The sequence below is a fragment of the Anomaloglossus baeobatrachus genome, chromosome 12 (assembly GCF_048569485.1).
Source record: "Anomaloglossus baeobatrachus isolate aAnoBae1 chromosome 12, aAnoBae1.hap1, whole genome shotgun sequence".
Classification (NCBI taxonomy): domain Eukaryota; kingdom Metazoa; phylum Chordata; class Amphibia; order Anura; family Aromobatidae; genus Anomaloglossus; species Anomaloglossus baeobatrachus.
In genome coordinates, this window is record NC_134364.1 from 96,384,949 (window position 1) to 96,408,235 (window position 23,287).

Genomic DNA, 23,287 nt, shown 5'->3' on the forward strand with positions numbered 1-23,287 from the left:
GCTAAATGGCGCCTGCTGAGTTGGTGTATCTAAGCTCATCGTGTGAAAGATACCTTCTGCTGAGCTGGCGTATCTAAGCCCAGCATGTGAAAATGCCGTCTTCTAAGCCGGCATATCCAAGCCTGTCATGTGAAAAATGTTTTTTGCTGAGCTAGCGTATCTAAGCCAATCATGTGAAAAATGCGTTCTGCTGAGCAAGCGTATCGAATCCACTCCCGTGATACTGTCTGCTGCTGGTGTATCTAAGCCCATCATATGTAAAACTTCTGCCAAGCCAGCGTATCCAAGCTCATAATGTGCAAAATGCCTACTATAGAGTCAGCAAATCAAAGGCTAAGCCTATGATTAGAAATATACTACCTTCTGAGGGAGAGTATTTAGGCCTATCATATGTGAAATCCTTTCTACTGAGCAGGTGTATCTAAGCCCATCATGTGCAAAACTCCTTCTGCTAAACTAGTGTATCCAAGCCTTTCAAGTAGAATATTGTCTACTCATGTGCGAATTGCCTTCTACTGAGCTAGTGTATCTAAACCTCTCCTGTCTAAGCCAGTGTAATAGTAATCCTGTTGGTACTGATGTATCTAAGCCTATAATGTTTCATCCTGTCTACCTTGGAGATGTAGCTAAGACTAATATTACAACAGATTTATAGATCCTAAAATCTTGTTTGCCTTCACAGCTTCTGCCTGATATGGAGTACTGCTGCTTATCTTACTTGTAACCATGTTCTTCTTGTTCTGTTATCCCCACACGGAGTGACTCTTAAATTTAGAATTAGGTACAAACCGATGTTTTACCTTTCTGGCAGTGACGAGACGTCCAGCATCGAGGTTCCTGCACGCCACTTATCACAGTCTTCACACATGAAGACTGTGATAAGCCAGGACAGACATCTGCACATTCCTCTATCGGCTTGTTCCCGACCATGTAGTGGCTGTCCACTGTGTCCGATATGAGTGACCAGTCTATGGTGGAGACATGACAGAGCTCCTGGTTCCTCTCGATGCGGACAGCTCCTCGTAATATGTTGGTGAGACTTAGAAGTCCTATGTCCCGTAAATGAGGCATCTCGAAGATAACCAGGGAGTAGTGGAAGAACAGGTCGGTACCACGGATCACCGAGAGGTTGGGAAAGAGTTCATGAAGACTTTCTAAGCCGTAGACACGAAACAGGAGAAGATACTCGGTGATCATGGTCAGACGGGGAAAACTCAGGCCTCGGAAATCCTCAGGCTTGGTGCCAAACATTAGCAGGATCTGTAGATTGCCTTGGATTACAGTACAGTTCTCCAACCTATGGAGTTGACTCACATCACTCCGGATGTCCATGCTGCCGCAAACTGAAAGATAAAAGGAAAAGCCGTTTAGGAGTTGTAGATATGGCGATCATCCTATGGACCTCCAGTATGTCATCCACTAAAATCTACAGGGCCTACTCTAATTTTTCGAAGCCAAAGATTTCATATCAAGATATAGAGTGTGGCCCTTGTAAATATGCCCCCCCCCCCAACAAAGGCATGCTCCCTCAGGTGCCGTATTATCAAGAATTTTTTTTCTTCCAACCACCTCTATGGACACCAGATGATGAAGCCTTGTTTATGGAAAAACAAGCATTATCTCATTGTAACGAGTAGGACGTGCAGATGGACGCCAGTTCGTGACACAGTGATTAGTTTGATGAAATACCTCTCATCATGGCAGGTGAACCATGTTTACTTCTCTATAAGAATTCCCATAAAACATCTGGCACATCCTGTACATCAGCGATTAGGTCACTCAATAGGTAGAAGACGTAACCACCATTGTAGAAACGTTTGTGACATGAAAGTCCACCTTGGCATAGAATATGGATGGGGGCTTTTTTTTACCAATGTGCCCCAGAAGTACAAAAAGAATTTCCACAAAAAAACCCCAAAAAGGATTTGACCCTTATTTAAGGCTTTGAGAGAGTCATCTCCTCCCAGAGGCTACTGTAGGCTTAATTTGAGATGTTTATACCAACCTCTTGACTTTGAAATGGAAAGCCTGACCATTCAGAGTAGGCCTTCAACCTGACTAATTTTCCAAGTTTTGAAAATGGAGATGAAATTGTAATAATTATTAATGGCCAAATTGCTATGTGACCGATGGGTGACGATTGTCACCTATATATGTGAAGGCCACAGCGAGTACGGAACTGAAGGACAAAATCGTAATTCCTACCACCCTGACCCTCTTAGAGTAAAACCAAAAACTTCAGAAGAATCTATTTACCCCAACAACAGATTATAGAGCGAAGCTCCGAGACCTTGTTAGTTTTAGTTTTCAAGTACATTTACAGTAAATAGATACTTAGTGTCCCTCCAGATCAGTGGTGGACCTTTAGGACCCCTACAGTGACAAATTTCCTACTGTATAATATTTGTAAAAATAAAAAATAAATTACAAAATGGATTGAATCCCAGTAAAAAAAAAGAAAAAAAAAAAACACCTGTTCCATCATATTTGTAATGTGATGCCTAGAATCACATCACATCACAACCTTTGCCCACCAGGAAATTTTTGAGCTGATGAGCTGTCCTCATTAAATTCTGCTGGAAGGGAAGTGACAATCTCTGTTCCACATCGGTTGTCACTTTTTGAGTCCCTCCAGCCATTCAACTGCTAATTTGGTTTACTGACATATATCGGGGAACTTAAGGATTTCCTGGTGGCCCAAGGTTGTGATGTGACTTTTATGATAGGATCAATATTTCCAGCTGATGACGACCCTTCAAAATCAGAAGGAATGGAGCAGTTATGCTAGACAGTTTCTGCTCTTATTTTATTCCTGTTGAGTAGTTGGTTTTCTTTAAATCCACCATATGGATTTTTTTTTACCTGTTGCTATTGCCTTTACTATGGGGGTGTTACTCACAGGATCCTCCGGGGCGTGTCTTCAGGATCCTCTGCACAATTACTCCTTTACTAAAGACCATAAAATAAGAATCAAATAAAAAGCCCTTATCTCTGGTACCATATGGAGGATTTTAGGTGAGCAATGAGAAAAATCTGGGACCCAAACCACTAAAAGTATCAGAGGATCAAATTGGTGGCATCTTGGGAGTTCAAACATACAAAATCGGTGGCTGTCAAATTCTCGGAGCTCATCGAGACCATGGGACTCATATCAGAAAATCAACTATTCAATAAGGAAAGTCTAGCCAAATTCGAGGAAATTAAATTACTTTCTTGGCTTGTATCAATGTGAAGATGTTCCATGTTTATAGACTGAATTAATCACAGCATTTCCACATTCCTCCTCAAGCACCTATGCCCCTAGAATTCCTCTGGCAGATCAGGAGTTAATGATGGCATAACCGACTCCTGGAAATGCAGGTTGCACGGCTTCTTGACCAGCAAGCATAGCCACCTGCTGTTTTGGGCAAAATATTGAAACAACAAAAATAACATCTTTTTGGCACGGTCTCTGGAGCGGCGCACGCCGTGTGTACTGTAAACACATGCGCGGTATATTATGTTGACTGATCACTTCTTATGTAGCAATTTATTTTTTTTTTAAAGGCTGACCGGGGCATCGTAAAATACAGACACCAAACAATAAAACGGGTGCATTGGAAAAATATCACATTATTTCCTACCAATTAGGAAATTTCCAGGAGTCTGTCCCTTTAAAAATATTAAAAAAAATGGAAAAAAAAAAATCTAGCAAATAATACTCAGGACTCTTCTTCAATTATCCTGAGTTTTGTTTGCTCTGGAGGACCGGGACCACCCATGTATTACATTCAGTAGAATGAGCGCCATGTAATAATTCATTTCTCCTGTAGAGGCCACTGCAGAGACAATGTACAGTTAGACATAGCTTCCCAACTAATCATGATCGATTGATCTATCGGCCAAATTTAATTAAAAAACAAAAAGGGGTTGTCTTGTGGTGACAACTCCTTTAATATTGTGCAATGATGTACTCAAAGCTGGGAGTGAAACATTTAGGATAATTATATTAGTGAATTGCCATTTAATCGATTTCATTGGCAGGGACAACAATCCATCTCCAAAATGGTGGGCTGGTCTCTGAGCAGCCCTCGACCAATTCACTTGATGCCCTATGTTTTTTGGAAATGGCCGGTTTCATACTTGGCATTCACAATACAAGCACAGACCAAACTCAGGCTGTTGAGTTTAAGTCCTGGGGCTAATGACCGTCCTGAATAACGAGGTCAATGCTCAGACCGTGAATGTCAGGAGTGTTACACTGGCCTTATTACCTATCCTCCTCTAGGGCCCATCTCTGGGGGTAATGACTCATTTTGGGGCAAATTTATGAAACTAACCCTGGCAACCAATCACATTGGAGCTGTCATCTTGTATTCTGCTCTTGAAAAATGAAAACTGGGACCGTAATTGGTTGCTATGGGAAACCACAACAAGGTCCTAAATCTTCAATGTATGTATAAGGCCTTAGTGATATTATTATTTTCCATTCAATCAGCAAAAGAAAAAACTGGTCTACATTTCGGATAGTAACAGAGTCAGAAAATGATTGCAAACAAATAAATAAAGACTGGCGAAACTTTTTTTTTTTTTTTTTTTTTTTAGGTCAAAATAAATAAAAAAAAACAAACAAAAAAAAACAGTGCCACACTTCTCCATAGGTCGTATCTGGAAGTGCGAGTCACTTCCACACTTTCATATGGGACGGAGCTGTAATTTCAGACATAGTCCATAGACAAAGATGGCACTGTTCCTGAAAAATGTTGGACATCCCCTTTAATGGATTGTGATAGCCTAGTCCTCCATATTAAAAAATAATGGACTAATACCCCATCTGAACACGGCCCCTAGAACAAAATCACCTATTAATTTGGAAATGAAAAAGTAAAATGGGGGCGAGGCCCCCAGAGACCCTCATAATCTGAACTGGGGGGACTTGATGGTATAATATAGATAGATAGATAGATATAAAAAAAAACCACACACACCACCACACACACTGTATATATAAAATGGAAAACTTACAGTCTGTTGTCTCCACGCTCGCGACAAACACGAGACCGATGAGCAGCGCCATAGTGAAGGATATAACCCACCCGTGGGGGGGCGTCCGCTCCATTTTCTGATTCTTCAATTTTGAAAAATTTGGTAAAAATCTAAAATAAAATGTAAAAATAAATAAAATAAAAGTAATAATTGGTAAAATTAAAGGCAATCAGACGTCCATGCGGCTGCTAGTACGGGGCGCTTCATGCCATGTGGGTATGATGGGGGGAGTAGTGGATGCTAGAGGCTCCACATAACATTGTGCACCTGAGCTCTGCAGTGTGAGCACCTGTGTACTGGAGGGGTGTGACTTAGTGAAGCGTCTCCTAGTTGTATTGCAGCAGGTTTGTCCTGATTGTACCACAATGACAGGTCCCTGCTGTTGATCATTGGCCGCCATACCTATCACCCACACCCCTTACTGTACATGGCATACACTGGGCTCCACCTATACCTGCTGCACAGAAATGGTTGAGAACCTCAGATCTAGCCTTGAAGGGGTTAACCTGTGCTCCGTTAGCAGATCCCACAAGATGACGGAGATCTGCTGTTCTCGCTTCTTTCGTCTCAGGCAAATTTTCATAATATAAAAACTGTGAAAAGACACACAAAATACAAGCCATGTGAAAAATTCTGTCTCTTTGGCAGCGTTCCAAAGTGGTTATATTGGACCAAAACAGCGCCACTCTTGTCTGCAGGTTGTATGTGGTATTACATATCGACCCCTTTCCTGGAAGCAGGTAGCAATGTGTTACTAATGCTGATGAGCGAGCACTACCATGCTCTGGTGCTCAGTACTTGAAACGAGAAATCGGATGCTCGCACCATCTCTACTCCAGTTCCAAGTATAATAGAAGTCAACGAGAAACTCGAGATTTTTTTTTTTTCCAGAAAATCTTCTGGAAAAATGGTCAAGTTTTCCATTTTTTGGAACAATGCATGAGTTTCCCATCTTCCTGAAAAATGCACTAGTTGTCCTTCCTCCAGAATAATGCACTGGTTTGCCATCTTCTAGAAAAATGCTTGAGTTTTCCATCTTCTGGAAAAAAAATACTCGAGTTTTCCATTTTATGTAAAAAATGTTTGAGTTTCCCATCGTCCTGAAAAATGTGTGAGTTTCCCATCGTCCTGAAAAATGTGTGAGTTTCCCATCGTCCTGAAAAATGTGTGAGTTTCCCATCGACCTGAAAAATGTGTGAGTTTTCCATCTTTGGGGAAAAATGTTCGAGTCTCTGATCTTATGGAAAAATGCTCGAGTCTGCCATCAGACAGAAAAATTCTTGCGTTTCCCATCTTCCTGAAAAATGCTCTTGTTTTTTTCCAGGTTTTTTTCCCAATTGCTTGCGTTTCCTATCTTCTGGGAAAATGTTCGAGTCTCCCATCTTCCAGAAAAATGCTCGTTTCCCATCTTTTGGAAAAATGCTCCAGTTTCTCATCTTCCAGAAAAATGCTCAAATTTCACATGTTCTGTAAAAATAGTTGAGTTTTCCATCTTACGGAAAAAATGTTTGAGTTTCAAATCTTCCTGAAAAATGCTTGAGTTTTCCATTTTCAAGAAAAAAATGCTTCAGTTTTTCATCTTCCAGAAAAATGCTCCAGTTCCCCATTGACTTCCATTATACTCTAGTACTCAAATCGTGCCCAGCTAAGAATCAACTGCTGGTTTTGAGTACTGAGCACCCGAGCATGATAGTGCCCGCTCATCACTAATTACGATTACCGAGCACCTGAGTGTCGCGGACGGGTGCCGCTCCACGGCAGAGGCGCTGCTCAGTGTGCTCGGGTCCTGAATCATGTCTGGGGCTCGAGTGGTGACTGGACCCAGGGCTCGCGCAACCGCCCATCCTCGCAACAGTGAAAAGGGGGGTATTTACAGGGGAGATAGTTTTTGTCTGTGACACCACCCGTGGGTTGTGGTGATGAGAAGGTGGCACCGCCGCTGCCTCTGATGCCAGTGCCCGTGACCGATGGTGTGCGGTCAGCAGGATGTTATCCCCTCCACGGGTAGGGAAGGTGTAGTCCCGGGGCCCAGGTGTAGGTGGGGAGCAGTGCTGGGGCGCCGTCGGCAGGTTGGACCGGATGACACCGGTGTACTCACGATTAGGAATAATCCACACAGAGTCTGTACTGTAAACCAAGGCCGGATGCCGGTTGCCGTTGGAGAGGTGTGCTGGTACCGCACACGGGTTAGCAAGGTAGGGAATGGGAGAAATCCGCTCCCCTGTGGTTTTGTGTACAGAGGGAGCAGTGACCCTTGGGATTTTAGCGGGTTCTGGCGGACACCCTATTCCCCGTGTTGGGCTGCCGTTTTGCTCTCCGGGCTTCTCTCTGGAAACAAGGCCTGGAACCTTGTCCCGCTGGTCAATTAACAAGGGACTTGAAGCTTGCCTCATCCTAGGGTCCAGGTATCCCGCCTGTGCACGGTCTCCGGACCAGATTCCCACTGTCGGTACCGGCGGGCTAAAACCCTGCCCCGGTCCACTTCAGGTCTCCTGCAACCAGATCTCCGTCGCCAGTGGCTCGATCCTGCCGTCTGCCACCTAGTCGGTTTTCCCGTAATCCAAGAGCTCCGACCCGTGACCACTCAGCTCCACTCACTGTCAGACTGCACCGACAGGCTCCCACTCTCTACTCCACTCCTCTCCGACTCACTACTACAACTCCACCACTCCAACTCAACTTCAACTACTGTGTTCCCTCCCCCTGTCACCCCAAGACCCCTAGGTGGGCGTTCCCATCCGCCTGGTCCCGCCCACAGGTGTGTTCTGGTTGTCATGGGGGGGGGCGACTAGGCTTTGTGGCTGGTGTTCCTGTGTGTGGGATGTGATGTTAAATCCCAAGGAGAAGGCGATTCCTGTACCCTTGGTGGGGGTACAGTCATCTGTGACTATCTGGTTTTGCCAGGGCGTCACATGAACATGGTAGTGCCCGCTCATCACTAGTTACGAATACAGAGCACCCGAGCATGGTAGTGCCCGCTCATCACTAGTTACAAATACTGAGCACCCGAGCATGGTAGTGCACGCTCATCACTAGTTACGAATACAGAGCACCCGAGCATGGTAGTGCCCGCTCATCACTAGTTACGAGTACCGAGCACCTGAGCATGGTAGTGCTCGCCAATCACTAGTTACGAGTACTGAGCACCTGAGCATGGTAGTGCCCGCTCATCACTAGTCACGATTACCGAGCACCTGAGCATGGTAGTGCCCGCTCATCACTAGTTACGAGTACTGAGCACCCGAGCATGATAGTGCACGCTCATCACTAGTTACGAGTACTGACCACCTGAGCATGGTAGTGCCCTCTCATCACTAGTTACGAGTACTGACCACCCGAGCATGGTAGTGCCCGCTCATCACTAGTTACGAGTACTGAGCACCCGAGCATGGTAGTGCTCGCTCATCACTAGTTACGAGTACTGAGCACCCGAGCATGGTAGTGCCCGCTCATCACTAGTTACGAGTACAGAGCACCCGAGCATGGTAGTGCCCACTCATCACTAGTTACGAGTACAGAGCACCTGAGCATGGTAGTGCCCGCTCATCACTGGTTACAAGTACAGAGCACCTGAGCATGGTAGTGCCGCTCATCACTGGTTACAAGTACAGAGCACCTGAGCATGGTAGTGCCCGCTCATCACTAGTTACGAGTACTGAGCACCTGAGCATGGTAGTGCCCGCTCATCACTAGTTACGAGTACAGAGCACCTGAGCATGGTAGTGCCCGCTCATCACTAGTTACGAGTACTGAGCACCCGAGCATGGTAGTGCTCGCTCATCACTAGTTACCAGTACTGAGCACCCGAGCATGGTAGTGCCCGCTCATCACTAGTTACCAGTACTGAGCACCCGAGCATGGTAGTGCCCGCTCATCACTAGTTACGAATACAGAGCACCTGAGCATGGCAGTGCCCGCTCATCACTAGTTACGAGTACAGAGCACCTGAGCATGGTAGTGCCCGCTCATCACTAGTTCCTAACCGAGGACGACCCTTTTAGGCTGTATTTTTTACCACAATTTTATTAAATCACTGCAGCATTTTTACTATATTTTTGAACAATATGTGTTTTTTTATCAAAAAATCCATTTTTACTGCACCGTAAAAGCAGTAAAAAATTCGAAAAACCCCACAAAATTAAAAAAAAAAGCTGCTACCAAATTTTAGTTTAGGGACAATAAAGAATTATGTTTTTTTTGGTGTTGTTTTTTTTAACCTTTTTTATGTTTTTGTGTTTGTTTTTTTAAATTGCAAAATTCACTGAGTTTGATGGGTTACCCAGAGCATCCATAGTCTCCAGACTTGAGCACAACAGTTTAAGGATGTGGTCACATTGTTTTTTTCTGTTGCCATATTTCTTTTGGCCCATTTTGCAGCATTTTTGCCTGTTTTTGTTGCGTCGATTGTAGCTTTTTGGGGGGTGTAATTTGTGTATGTGCTTTGTCTACAGCGCATTTAATAAAGTTTGTTTTATTCATCAAAAACACTTAAAAAAACACACAAAAAGTGTTTGTTTTTTTAGAGTTTCTTCTCTCTCATTGCTTTCTATGGGTGAAAAAAAACACTGCAAAAACGTATCATGTGAACATAGCCTTATAGACATACGGTAACTGTTGAGTTACCAAACCATGAATGTTGGATGTGATACCGGCCTTTTTGTTTCTTAGTTTTACATGTGAAATTATGTCATTCTTTAAGAAACTTGGGACCGTATGATCAATAAAACACGATTTAAAAAAAATAAATTTTGGGGGGGTAAAAATAAAAAAGCAGGAAAAAAAAGCAAAATAGAAAGATCTAGAAGAACTTTCTTGGAAGACACAGCCGAGTTCTCCGCCTCCTGGAATATTTTGGTGACATTTTTCTTTTTCCTTTGTTTTGGGTCATCCAGCACTAAATATTTACCCTGAAAACTGTGACTGTAACAAATGAGAGGCAAGAAGACACCGAATAACAGGAAACATGAGCCGAGCTTAACCCCTCCATCCCCAGACACCTCTACTGTGTGTATATGGGTATAATATACTGCACCATTATGTCATACAGTGTCTACTTTCCTTTAGTATATATGACACACCCAGGGCTAGTGGGGTGCTCGGTCCCGGGCCTTGACTCACGGGGACGTGTCACAGGAATGGCCGGTGCCCGGTTCCGTGACCCTGGGGGTCGCTTGAAAAAGGGAAATAAAGGAGAATAAAAATAAAAAAATTTAAAAATAAATTTTCGTGACGTCACTTACGGTGTGCGGCTGTTTGGGGAAAGCCGCCTCTGCATAGTCTCTCGCTGCTGGGGCTGGTGGGGTATTGAGCAGCTTGGATGTTATGGCCCTCCGCAAGTAGAGCAGAGCCCCAGGGGAGAATGATGGTGGTTGTAGTAAGGTGAAGGTTGGTGATGCAGGGGTGCAGGAAGAATTCAGACAACACAGGAGCTGCGGTTTAACTTGTTCTTTACTCACTGGTTCTGTGAAGCTCCAACCCGGCTGGTGCTGGTCTTTACCAATCTGGGCCTCAGGTAATCCGGTATTCCCTTGTTCCCAGTGCCGGTGTAGTGACTTGGTGAGCTTTACTTCCTTGCACCCATCTGCAATTGGTGGGTCCCCGTGGCCTGAAGCGTTCTGGGGTCCCCTCCTGTTGTCACAGACCTGGCCCGTATGGCAGGCAGCTTGAACCTCTTTTGGGTCGGACCTCTGTCCCAGTCTCCGGGTTCCCTCTTTGCTGCTGTGCCCCGGACACTAACGTTGGTGAGGAACCTTGATAATTCCCCCACCGGGCAGATTTATCAGGTGGGCTTGAAGTGTCTTCCTGAACTAGGGCTCTGCATCCCGCCGGTGTTCGGTCACGTGAGTACTCACACCGTACTCTCCCTGGTGACCGTACGCCTGGAGCCCAACAAGCCACTTTTTCACTTTCTGTCTGAACGTCGACTTCTCACTTCCTTTCAAGATGTCCGTCTCTTGTCAACTCCTCTGACTAGCCCCTCCCTGGTTTCTGACTAGCAGAATGGATAAGTCCTGACCAATAGGTGTCCATCCATCAGATCCGTCTCTAGCCTGTTACCCCGTCTGGGAAAAAGGGCATGTATGTGTTTGAATGGTATTTACCGGCACCGGTCTTCCAAGAACCCAGTGTTAGCACTGCACCTGTACCTGGGTGCAATACCCTGTAGCACCTGACACCTCAGGGGTGCCACATATACTGTACATTTACAGTATATATATAAATATATATATATATATATATATATATATATATATATATATATGTGTGAACAACATTATATAGGTATTTTATCGAGTATGAATGTAATATATTGTATTGTACCTGCATGTATTCCTTTGTATATGGACTGTACGTGTGTGTGTGTGTGTGTGTGTGTGTGTGTGTATATATATATATATATATATATATATATATATATATATACACTGGAGATTAAAATTAGAGAACAATGTATGATCACTTGCTTTTTTCATAAATAATCTAATCTCTATTGATGAACATTTGAAGGTGTGTTTTTTGTGTAAGGGGTGCACTATGCCACTAGAACAGGGTTTTACAAAAGATCCAAAGTTTATCAATATAAAACCTTTATTTTGCCCAAAACGTGATAATGATAATACGAGAACAGCAATGACTGCAGTACAGAGAGAGCTTATCAGTAAATGTTCTGCAGGTAACAAGAGTCACAATCAGTAGGACGTGTACCGGCCGTCGCTGTGAATGACTTCAGCACATCTGTGGCCACAGGACATCACTAGTCTCTCACACTGCTCTGGTGTGATTTTGTCCACTCTTCTTATAGTCACATCCACAGTTCTTGGACGGTTGTGGATTTCTTGGCCATAATTTTGTCACCAAGTATTTCCAGAGGTTTTCTATTTGGTTTAGATCAGGAGTGAGGGCTGTGGCCATTTTATTGTTTCCATTAACTGCTTTACCTGTTTTGCTGTGTGACAGGGGCCATTGTCCTGCATGAATATTGCTGGCTGATTGAATGATGAATGCAAGTAAGGAGCCACGTGTTGTGGAGAAGATTCTGATCCAGACTTGCATTCACTCTGCCATGTAGCTGTATGAAAGGTCCAACTCCTGCAGCAAAAAACATTCCCCAAACCCTGACACTTCCTCCACCGCCTTTCACTGACTTCTTCACACATTTTGGATTCAGTCTTTCCACAGCTTGTTGATAATCATATTGTTTCCATGAGGCCCAAATAAATTAAACTTGCTTTCATCACTAAAATGACCTGTGGACACTTATCCTCTATCTACACAACATGCTCCTCACCAAAGGTGAGTCTAGCCTTTTCATTCTTTCTGCTAATGAGAGGTTTGGTCACTGCAGAGTGGGCTTTCAGTCCAAATGCTCTTAAATGCCGTGACACTGTATGACAAGACAAATCCTTACCCTGTTCAGTGATGAACTGGCGAGCAATTCCAGCTGCAGTGTGGAAACGATTACCCATGGAGATTCTTCACATTATCCGTTCTTTCGAGGTGTGACATGAAAGAGTTTGTGATGTTGTAAAGATGCAATATTCTCAAAATCACAAACTTGGAATGACCATCTTCTCTTGCTATGCCTGACAGGGTCACTCCTTTGGCTTTCATCTGGACAACCTGCTGCCGGAGGGTTTCAGTCACTTTGGAACAGCACACCATTTTTGCAAAGTCAGTGCCAACTGGAAAGTTAGGAGCCAGTTACATAGGGTTTGTCAGATAATTAAGGAAATTAGCACCAATAACTTGCAAGGATCTGAAAGTGTTCTCTAATTGTGATCTATGTTCTTTTACAATTCTCTCATTTACATTTTTATTATGTGCTTTACAATAAATTCAATTTATGAAATAAGATAAAATCCTGCGAGTTTCCTCATGTTAGGACATAATCACATAGGAAGACACAATTACCGTAACATTCAGGAAATTGTGTGTTGTTCTCTAATTTTGATCTCCAGTGCATATGTATATATTGTATATATAATGTGTTGTATATATACTGTATGTTGTATCTGTGTGTACTATATATGTGTTGTATATGTAGTGTATATGTATGTAGTATATATGTAATGTGTTATATATGTATGTACTGTATGTGTTGTATATGTAGTGTATATGTAATATGTATGTATGTTCTGTATATGTACTGTATGTGTAATGTATGTTTATGCACAGTTGTATATAGTTTGCACATACTGTATATGTATGTACTGTAATGTATTGGTGATGGTAAGTGCTCTGCCCTATGTATGTATAATGTTCTGTTTATACAGTGTACACTATATGAGTATATAGCAGTGTATGCGTATATGCCTTGTTTGGTATATATGTATTCTGTGGATTATATTGGAATCGGCAAGTGAAGCTCCGTTTTGAAGACAAGTTACTTTTTGCACAAGTGAACTTCTTGTGCTATTTTCAGCTTTTTCTCTTCGCACAGGATTGACCTCAGTATGGAGCTTCCTCTTCCCTGTAGGCACTTCTGCCCGCGTCATGTTTGGGGTTTGTATTGTGCTCATTGAGCCTGATGGGCGATTAGGGTGAGATTACTCTGCAATTCTCTTGGTTCATGGAACACCATAATATGGCAGACGGCAGCACAAGCTCAGTGATCCCGGGTGACCCGGTGGTGGGTGCACATTGGCGGTTCTACAGTCAGAAGTGAAGAATCTGAAAATGCTTGGGGTAAACAGAGAATTGGAAAAGCAGGCCGAGCAAAGCCGAACCCAAAACACGAACCAGTTGTCAGGGCTCATTACTCCGAATCTGCCATCGTTAATCATTAGAGTAGGATTTTCCAGACCTGCACCCTTCCTGAACCTGCACATTAAGACTCTATCTATATCTCACTACACTGCACTGTATCTCCTATACCCATCCCGCACCAGACCCTAAAGACCCACATGCAACCTGTAACTGCACCTGAAGACCTGCACCCATCTCCAACCTGCATATCCAGATTCACATCCAGTGTGTACCTGTAAGGGGTGGGCAGACCCCTTACAAGGAGGTGCAGTTTTCCCCCTGAAGATACCCCACGCTGGGGTAGATAGTAATGTTAATGTTGATGTTATTAATAAAAATGTCTTTACTGTGTAGTGGGTGTTCCCCTAGAGCCCGGGTGGGACGGCTGTCTCCATAGAAACTGTGCAGGAGGGAGGAGGAGCCGGCAGCTTAGGGGGAAGGGAGAGAAGTGTGTGTGGAAGGCAGTTGAGTCCGGGACGGGAGAGAAGAAGCAGAAGGGGCAGAGTGTGGGAGCTGGGTGGACAGAAAAGCGAAGGAAAGGAAAGAGAACGTGTCCTCAAAGGTGAAGCAGGAATTGTGTGGGTCAAGACTGTGATAGCCGGAGTGGGAGCCTAGGTGAAGTGTAGTAGCCGGGCACATCCCCACTAGAGGAGACGTCCAGAAAAGGTTTTCCCCCAGCAGAAGTCGTGAAACCATCTGATTATTGCCTCTGTTATGAAGATGCGTACAATAAACATGCCTTCTGGTTCAACCGATCTACGTCTGCCAAGTCTTTGTACATCTGACGGCGTTATCTGCACCACCACACTCTGCCCCACCAAACAATCTCCTGTCCCAATAGTGACGGCGGAGCCGGGGGTAGCCTGATAGAAAATGGGGCCACGACTACAACCCCCGAGGCACCCCCGGCACCCCGTTACATGTGGCGTAGTCGGCGGCAGGATCCGGATTATTGGCGAAGGGTCCCGATTCCATGGTGGGAAGAACAAGTGGTGCCTAAGGCATTGGACCGGGCACAAGATGGCGGTAAGATGGCCGCCGTCTTCACGAACACAGTGAGCGCGCGAAGAATTGGCGCCAAAAGAAAATCCTGGGGCTGGCCGGTGAAGAAAAAGAAGTGCGGAGTGCGCCGCTCAAAGTGGGGAGATGCTGGCCCCAGGATGCTGATGAAGACATGTGAAGTGGGCGGCGTTACAGGAAAAAAGAAGAGCCGCCTCGGCCGGGTCGATTTGATGTGCGAGACTGGGGGTGGAGTGTATCCAAGAGCGGGAAAAGAAGGCCCGCCTCCACCTTCCCCAGCATCTCCACCTGCCCCGGCGCCATTGCAAGAAACGCCAACCCAGAGACCGACTCCGAGCGAGATGGAGACCCCGAGAAAACAGCATGCTGCAGTGGGCGCGCTGGTAGCAACCAGCCTGGGAAGAGGACGCCCGAAGCAGACTGCGGCCGCGGAAGGACTTACCCTTAACCTACCGGCTGTGCCAGGAGGACCGGAGCGGCCCACAAAAGTAACGTGGGTCACTTCCTGGGATACCGCGACCGGTGAGACCTCAACTGAAGTCCGGGCCACCTACAAGGCGCAGCTACGGCCGGGAAGCGAAGTCCTGGGAGCACCACTCCAGTGTCCGGAGGTGTTCACGCCAGTCGAGGTGGGACCTCCAACCCACACAGCAGTTCCGGCCCAGGAAGAGCAACATGCCCGGGAGCTAGAAGAAGATGAGTGGGGATTCTTTTGGGAGCCGGTAAAGCTGACGCCCCTGACTCAGCGAAAGTCCCCACCGCCTGAACCCGATCCGGTGCAGGAAAGGTTACTGGCCGAGACCGTGGCCCGCGAGATGATGGCCGGTCCCCTTAGCGACGAGTTTGATCGGCAGTGCACCGTTGGCACCGTGGTCAAATTCAATCAGGCGGAGGGCTATGGATTCATTGAGGACGAAGAGACCGGTGACCATTTCTTCTACAACCGGGTTAACCTGGACACTGAGGGCTTACCACAACGCCTTCATACGCTGTACCCGGGAGAAAAGGTGAAGTTCCGGAGAGAAGTGGGATGCCGGGGCCTATTTGCCGTAGGAGTGACCCGGATGCCCACTGCACAAGAGGCCGCACAGTGGCAGCAAGAGATCGAATGGAAAGAGTGTCAGTACCGGAGACGTACACAACAGAGACCGGTGCTGGCTGAGATTTCCCGGCCGAGAAACACGCTGGCGGTGTCGCCAGAAGTCATGACAGGACTGAGTGCTGACCCAGAAAAGGGGACACCGGCGGTGTTAGCGATCCACCAGAGCATGGTCACACACCCGGTGATCGTCGTGGGTGGTCCCCAGCCGTCCCGTTCAGCGACCCCGTCACCCCCGTCGGGGGTTGAAGAGGCAAAACTGGAGACAGAGGCACCAGAACCACCAGTCAACTACGAACCGTTCCGGAGGCTGCGCCGCTTGCCAGGTCAGTCCCTTTCCGATTATGTGAGGGCTCAGCGGGCCGAATGGCAGCGCGCTTACCATCCCGTGTGACCCGTAATGACCGGAGGTAGTGGACCTGTTCGTGTTGAGTACCGGCATTGTTAAAAGAGCCGGAAAAGTTCCACAGTTTGCAACCATGTTTAAGTTACCGAGCCCGGAAGGAGCCTGATGCTGGACTGAGCCAGGGGCTCCCTCTGTGTTGTTAACGGAGACTTTACTGTTTGTACTCCTACCTACAAAGACCGGGAGTGCTGTGAAAGCCTCCGGGCAGAAGACCAGCCAAGACCGGGAGTGCTGTAACGGCCTCCGGGCACACTGTCTACAAAGACCGGGAGTGCTGTAACGGCCTCCGGGCACACTGTCTACAAAGACCGGGAGTGCTGTAACGGCCTCCGGGCACACTGTCTACAAAGACCGGGAGCTCCCAGGAGGGACTCCGGGCGCAGAACTTGTGCGCTCAGTGGTTGACTTTGTTTATGAAGGTTTTAAAGTTTTATCCAAAGTTTGCCTTGCTGCTAAATTGTGTTTTACAGGTTCGAGCCTTGCCGGGAGGCTTAGGCAGAAAGAGGGGAGGAATGTAAGGGGTGGGCAGACCCCTTACAAGGAGGTGCAGTTTTCCCCCTGAAGATACCCCACGCTGGGGTAGATAGTAATGTTAATGTTGATGTTATTAATAAAAATGTCTTTACTGTATAGTGGGTGTTCCCCTAGAGCCCGGGTGGGACGGCTGTCCCCATAGAAACTGTGCAGGAGGGAGGAGGAGCCGGCAGCTTAGGGGGAAGGGAGAGAAGTGTGTGTGGAAGGCAGTTGAGTCCGGGACGGGAGAGAAGAAGCAGAAGGGGCAGAGTGTGGGAGCTGGGTGGACAGAAAAGCGAAGGAAAGGAAAGAGAACGTGTCCTCAAAGGTGAAGCAGGAATTGTGTGGGTCAAGACTGTGATAGCCGGAGTGGGAGCCTAGGTGAAGTGGAGTAGCCGGGCACATCCCCACTAGAGGAGACGTCCAGAAAAGGTTTTCCCCCAGCAGAAGTCGTGAAACCATCTGATTATTGCCTCTGTTATGAAGATGCGTACAATAAACATGCCTTCTGGTTCAACCGATCTACGTCTGCCAAGTCTTTGTACATCTGACGGCGTTATCTGCACCACCACACTCTGCCCCACCAAACAATCTCCTGTCCCAATAGTGACGGCGGAGCCAGGGGTTAGCCTGATAGAAAATGGGGCCACGACTACAACCCCCGAGGCACCCCCGGCACCCCGTTACATACCTACTCCTCAAAACATACAGTATGCCCATCTGTACCTAATATCCTACACACATTCTGCACTTAAACCTCAAGACCTACTGGGCACTTATCACATACCTGTACCTAAATTCCTACATTGATGCTTTACTTGTAGCTTGAAAATTATATGTATTCCATATCTGGACCTCAAGACCTACACCCATTCCCAACTTGGACATCAAGTCCCACACCGATGGTGTGCCTCGACTGCTCCTGTATCTACAGTATCCTGTACATGCACCTCAAGACCCATATCCATCGCTTGCACCTAAAGACCTACACCCATTCCCATCTTGAACATCAAGACCCACATAAAAAGGCGTGCCCAGACTAATCCTGTACCTGCAACTATCCTCCACATGCATCTCAAACCCACATCCATGCTGTGCCTGCACCTCAAGACCTACCACCAACTTAATCTGGATCTCTTAACTGCACCATCCCATAAGTCTATCTCAAGACCCACATCCATTCTGCATGCACATACCCCTGAAGACCTACACCCATCCCCTACCCTGGACACCAAGACCCACATCCAATGTGTACCTAGACTCATCCTGTACACACAACCATACTCCATGCACCTCAAAACCCTCTTCATTCTTGTGCCTGCACCTAAAAACCTACACCTATCCCTAACTTGGACATCAAGACTCACATGCATGGTGTGCCTATACGCCTTATGTACCTTCACCCATCCTCCAGATGCACCTCAAGACTCACACCCATCCTGTACCTGCACGTCAATACCTATACCCAACCTAATCTGGATCTCTACTGCACCATCCCATAACTCTACCTCGAGAACTACATCCAGCCTGTACTTATATTAATCTCATACCAATAACCTCAAGACCTTCACCCATCCTCAACTTGGACCTTATCATAACCCAACTCCTTACTGTACCGTACCTACACCTTAAGACCTACACATATGTGGCACCCCTGAGGCTTCAGTCGCCACAGGCTACTGTACCTCAGCTGAGGTGTGGTATTCATCCCGGGTACGGAGTAGGTCATTGCCGGTAGCCACCACAACCCACACAACACACAGTTCAGTTGCCCTCCCACCGTGACTGGGTTAGGGTAGGTATCTAGGGGCTGGCCATCACGAGATATGGGACCTCTTGCCCACCAGTACAGGAACCCGGGGGGGTGGAGCATAATAACAGGGGAGTAGGCAACACACACAGACAAACAAACGGAGAGACAAAGAGGTACGAACAAGTCAGGAGTGGGGAAAAGACGGTCGCTGGGAAGAGAGCTGCACCATGGCTCCCTCAGGACAGAGCGCAGAAAGCAGGATGCGGAGCCCTAGGCTGCGTGGGTACTGTAAGTCCCACCAGCAGAATCTGCAGGTCAAAAGACTTCAAATCTTCTGACCCACAGAAAGTGCCCAGGGCACAGCAGCATACTAGAGCAGGAGCCGTGACAAAAGAGCGGCACCAGTAAAGGACTCGCGCTGCCTGGCATACGGGACAGGACCGGAGCCAATACAAGGCCGCGAGTCCCAGCGTTGCTTCAAGCCGCAGGGACTCATCTGATGCCCTGGCCTATCAGGTCGTCACAAGGGTGCTGTGCAATCAGCCCTTCTGCATGGTACCCGCTCCTCCTTGGTTACTGGTCCTGTCACTTTGGTGTTGCTACCAACAGGTATACACAAATCCTGAGGAACACTCTACACCACATCCACCAAACACCCATTGGGCAGCCTGAGGGGAATAGGGACACCCAGATGGAGGGTTGGTAGAAGGAGGGCCAGAAGTGTCAGTCAGTAGTCGAGTTGGAGTGCAGCAGTGACAGTGAAAGGTCACACTGCGGAGCTGAAAAGATTAGGACGCTGCTTTACCTTCTAGGTGCTCAGGAGAAAAAAGGAGATCAGAAAAAGAGATAACTCCGGCACACCACCCCAATAAATGTCAAAACAGAGATTTTGAATCCAGAATGTTCTTTATTATATGAAAAAAATATAGAAAGTCCAAACAAGAAAGTCCAAACAGAAACGTTTCGACCAATTAGGTCTTCATCAATAGGACTATCTAAATACAAGTAAGAGAACATCGATTATTACAGAACTAAAAAAATACAGGGTCAATCATACATGAAAAAAGAAAAGAATCACTTGGAGGAGAAATTTTTTTTTTCCAAAATATCTGTTCAAAAGGGTATCTTAGTTCAAAACAGTGATTTAGTGATATTTATCGCTATAGAGTCCTTATATGCATCCTTATACTGATTGACACACTTGTCCTTACAACAGTTGGTTTCCTCTACACTGTTAATCATTTGATGTAATACAGGTATATTGTTTAAACCTATAATACCCTGTCTGCACGTGCCCATACTATCTAGTATAATGTTTGCTTCTCTATCCCCTATAGATTTCCTACCTGGGTACCTCCAGAGTGGTACACTGTATATTTGAATATCTATATATATAATTGCCTTATTCTGTCTGTCTGTGTGTCTTGCTTCAAAATTATGTCGTTACAGTGACAACCGTCGCATTGGCCGCTCGCCTCGGCTCCGCCCCCCGCACGGATTGGCCGCTCGCCCCGGCCCCCTGCACGCATTGGCCGCTCGCCCCAGGCCCCTGCACGCATTGGCCGCTCGGCCAGGCCCTGCCCCCCTCACGCATTGGATGCTCGCCCTGGCCCCGTCCCCCGCACGCATTCCCCGAACCCACACGGAGCCCCGACTCCCAGGTGACTGCTGCAAACCCGGAAGCTCACACTAGCAAGACAAAGTGGAGAAAAGCCGGATGTTTGAAACCACTAGCTTACCCCGGCTCCTGGCACACGTGTGCCGGAGCCGGCGTAGGCTGGTAACCATGGTACACATCGGGTAACTATAGAAACCGCTTTGCTTAGTTACCCAATGCGTAACATGGTTTCTAGCTTACCCCGGCTCTCGGCATACGTGTGCCGGAGCCGGCGTACGCTGTTAACCAGTGTACACATCGGGTAACTATGGAAACCGCTTTGCATAGTTACCCGATGTGTACCATGGTTACTAGCTTATCCCGCCTCCCTCCCCATTCAGATCGTTGGTCTCCCACTGTCAAACACGCCGATGCGTGCTCCACAGCAGGGGAACAACGAGCAAAAAATGAACCATCATTATTCAAGACTTACTGATTATATTATTATTCAATCTGCTAACCTACATACACATTCTAGACTACCCGATACGTTAGAATCGGGCCACCTTCTAGTTTTCATATAAGCATCTACAGATAACCTCCCCTTTCTTTATGACCATTAACTTTAATCTGACACACAGGTATGTCAACTTAATTGTATCAAGATTACACTTACCATTCCTAGTAATTTATACATATTAATAACTGCATTTACCTTATTAGGTAGGACACAATGATATATAACATCCCTTCCTTATGTGAGGACCACGTATAGTGACATACACCTAACGTGGGCATCCACTTGATATCATTGACCCATATATTGAAGGTCTAAGATTACTTCTATATTGATCCCTCTGTCTTTTTATCCCCTATGGATGACCTAATTAGGCATCTCCACATTGGTACACTACTGATCTGTATATTTACATATACGTCACTGGTGGATAGCTTCTCTTTTTTCTATGGCCATTAGCTTTAATCCTTTCTAATGATATATACATATTAATGACCGCATTTATCCTATTAGGACATACAGTTAGGTCCAGAAATATTTGGACAGTGACACAAGTTTTGTTATTTTAGCTGTTTACAAAAACATGTTCAAAAATACAATTATATATATATAATATGGGCTGAAAGTGCACACTCCCAGCTGCAATATGAGAGTTTTCACATCCAAATCGGAGAAAGGGTTTAGGAATCATAGCTCTGTAATGCATAGCCTCCTCTTTTTCAAGGGACCAAAAGTAATTGGACAAGGGACTCTAAGGGCTGCAATTAACTCTGAAGGTGTCTCCCTCGTTAACCTGTAATCAATGAAGTAGTTAAAAGGTCTGGGGTTGATTACAGGTGTGTGGTTTTGCATTTGGAAGCTGTTGCTGTGACCAGACAACATGCGGTCTAAGGAACTCTCAATTGAGGTGAAGCAGAACATCCTGAGGCTGAAAAAAAAGAAAAAATCCATCAGAGAGATAGCAGACATGCTTGGAGTAGCAAAATCAACAGTCGGGTACATTCTGAGAAAAAAGGAATTGACTGGTGAGCTTGGGAACTCAAAAAGGCCTGGGCGTCCACGGATGACAACAGTGGTGGATGATCGCCGCATACTTTCTTTGGTGAAGAAGAACCCGTTCACAACATCAACTGAAGTCCAGAACACTCTCAGTGAAGTAGGTGTATCTGTCTCTAAGTCAACAGTAAAGAGAAGACTCCATGAAAGTAAATACAAAGGGTTCACATCTAGATGCAAACCATTCATCAATTCCAAAAATAGACAGGCCAGAGTTACATTTGCTGAAAAACACCTCATGAAGCCAGCTCAGTTCTGGAAAAGTATTCTATGGACAGATGAGACAAAGATCAACCTGTACCAGAATGATGGGAAGAAAAAAGTTTGGAGAAGAAAGAGAACGGCACATGATCCAAGGCACACCACATCCTCTGTAAAACATGGTGGAGGCAACGTGATGGCATGGGCATGCATGGCTTTCAATGGCACTGAGTCATTTGTGTTTATTGATGACATAACAGCAGACAAGAGTAGCCGGATGAATTCTGAAGTGTACCGGGATATACTTTCAGCCCAGATTCAGCCAAATGCCGCAAAGTTGATCGGACGGCGCTTCATAGTACAGATGGACAATGACCCCAAGCATACAGCCAAAGCTACCCTGGAGTTCATGAGTGCAAAAAAGGGAAACATTCTGCAATGGCCAAGTCAATCACCAGATCTTAACCCAATTGAGCATGCATTTCACTTGCTCAAATCCAGACTTAAGACGGAAAGACCCACAAACAAGCAAGACCTGAAGGCTGCGGCTGTAAAGGCCTGGCAAAGCATTAAGAAGGAGGAAACCCAGCGTTTGGTGATGTCCATGGGTTCCAGACTTAAGGCAGTGATTGCCTCCCAAGGATTCGCAACAAAATATTGAAAATAAAAATATTTTGTTTGCGTTTGGTTTATTTGTCCAATTACTTTTGACCTCCTAAAATGTGGAGTGTTTGTAAAGAAATGTGTACAATTCCTACAATTTCTATCAGATATTTTTGTTCAAACCTTCAAATTAAACGTTACAATCTGCACTTGAATTCTGTTGTAGAGGTTTCATTTCAAATCCAATGTGGTGGCATGCAGAGCCCAACTCGCCAAAATTGTGTCATTGTCCAAATATTTCTGGACCTAACTGTATTGTTGTACAACAACCCTCTCCTATGTGAGGACCACGTGTAGTGATTTACACTCTACGAGATATCATTGACCCATATAATTAAGGTATATGACCCTTTTGTTATTTGATTGACACTATATTACCTGTAGTGGACCTATCTTTACACATATGTTTCACAGCTATAATTGACTATCCTTCTACCCTGGTAGGTCTAATTGAATTCATTCATATATTCAGGATAAAAACTCTTCTGTAGCTCACTGTGTTGCACCTCTGACCTTTTAGGCTACTTTCACACATCCGGTTTGAGCCGTGCGGCTCAATCCGGCTGTGAAACCTATGCAACGGATGCGGTGAAAACACCGCATCCTTTGCATAAGTTTTTACATGCGGCCGGTCCGTTTTTTTCCGGTTGCGGCACGCTACTGAGCATGCGCAGTGGAAGAAACCGCATGCG

The 23,287-nt window shown here is 45.9% G+C and overlaps 1 protein-coding gene across 1 annotated transcript in view; it reads right to left on the reverse strand.

The window, feature by feature from the left end:
- INSRR (insulin receptor related receptor) overlaps nucleotides 1-11,937 on the reverse strand; it is a 49,875-nt gene extending 37,938 nt beyond the window's left edge. Inside the window, exons 1-5 of the mRNA XM_075329742.1 lie at nucleotides 11,792-11,937; nucleotides 5,480-5,618; nucleotides 5,005-5,135; nucleotides 2,900-2,949; nucleotides 801-1,343 (exon numbers count right to left, since the gene is read on the reverse strand). Of these exons, the coding sequence (XP_075185857.1) occupies nucleotides 801-1,343; nucleotides 2,900-2,949; nucleotides 5,005-5,135; nucleotides 5,480-5,618; nucleotides 11,792-11,937 (1,009 nt within the window). The remainder of the gene's footprint in view (nucleotides 1-800; nucleotides 1,344-2,899; nucleotides 2,950-5,004; nucleotides 5,136-5,479; nucleotides 5,619-11,791) is intronic.
- Between the last annotated feature and the right edge of the window lie 11,350 nt (nucleotides 11,938-23,287).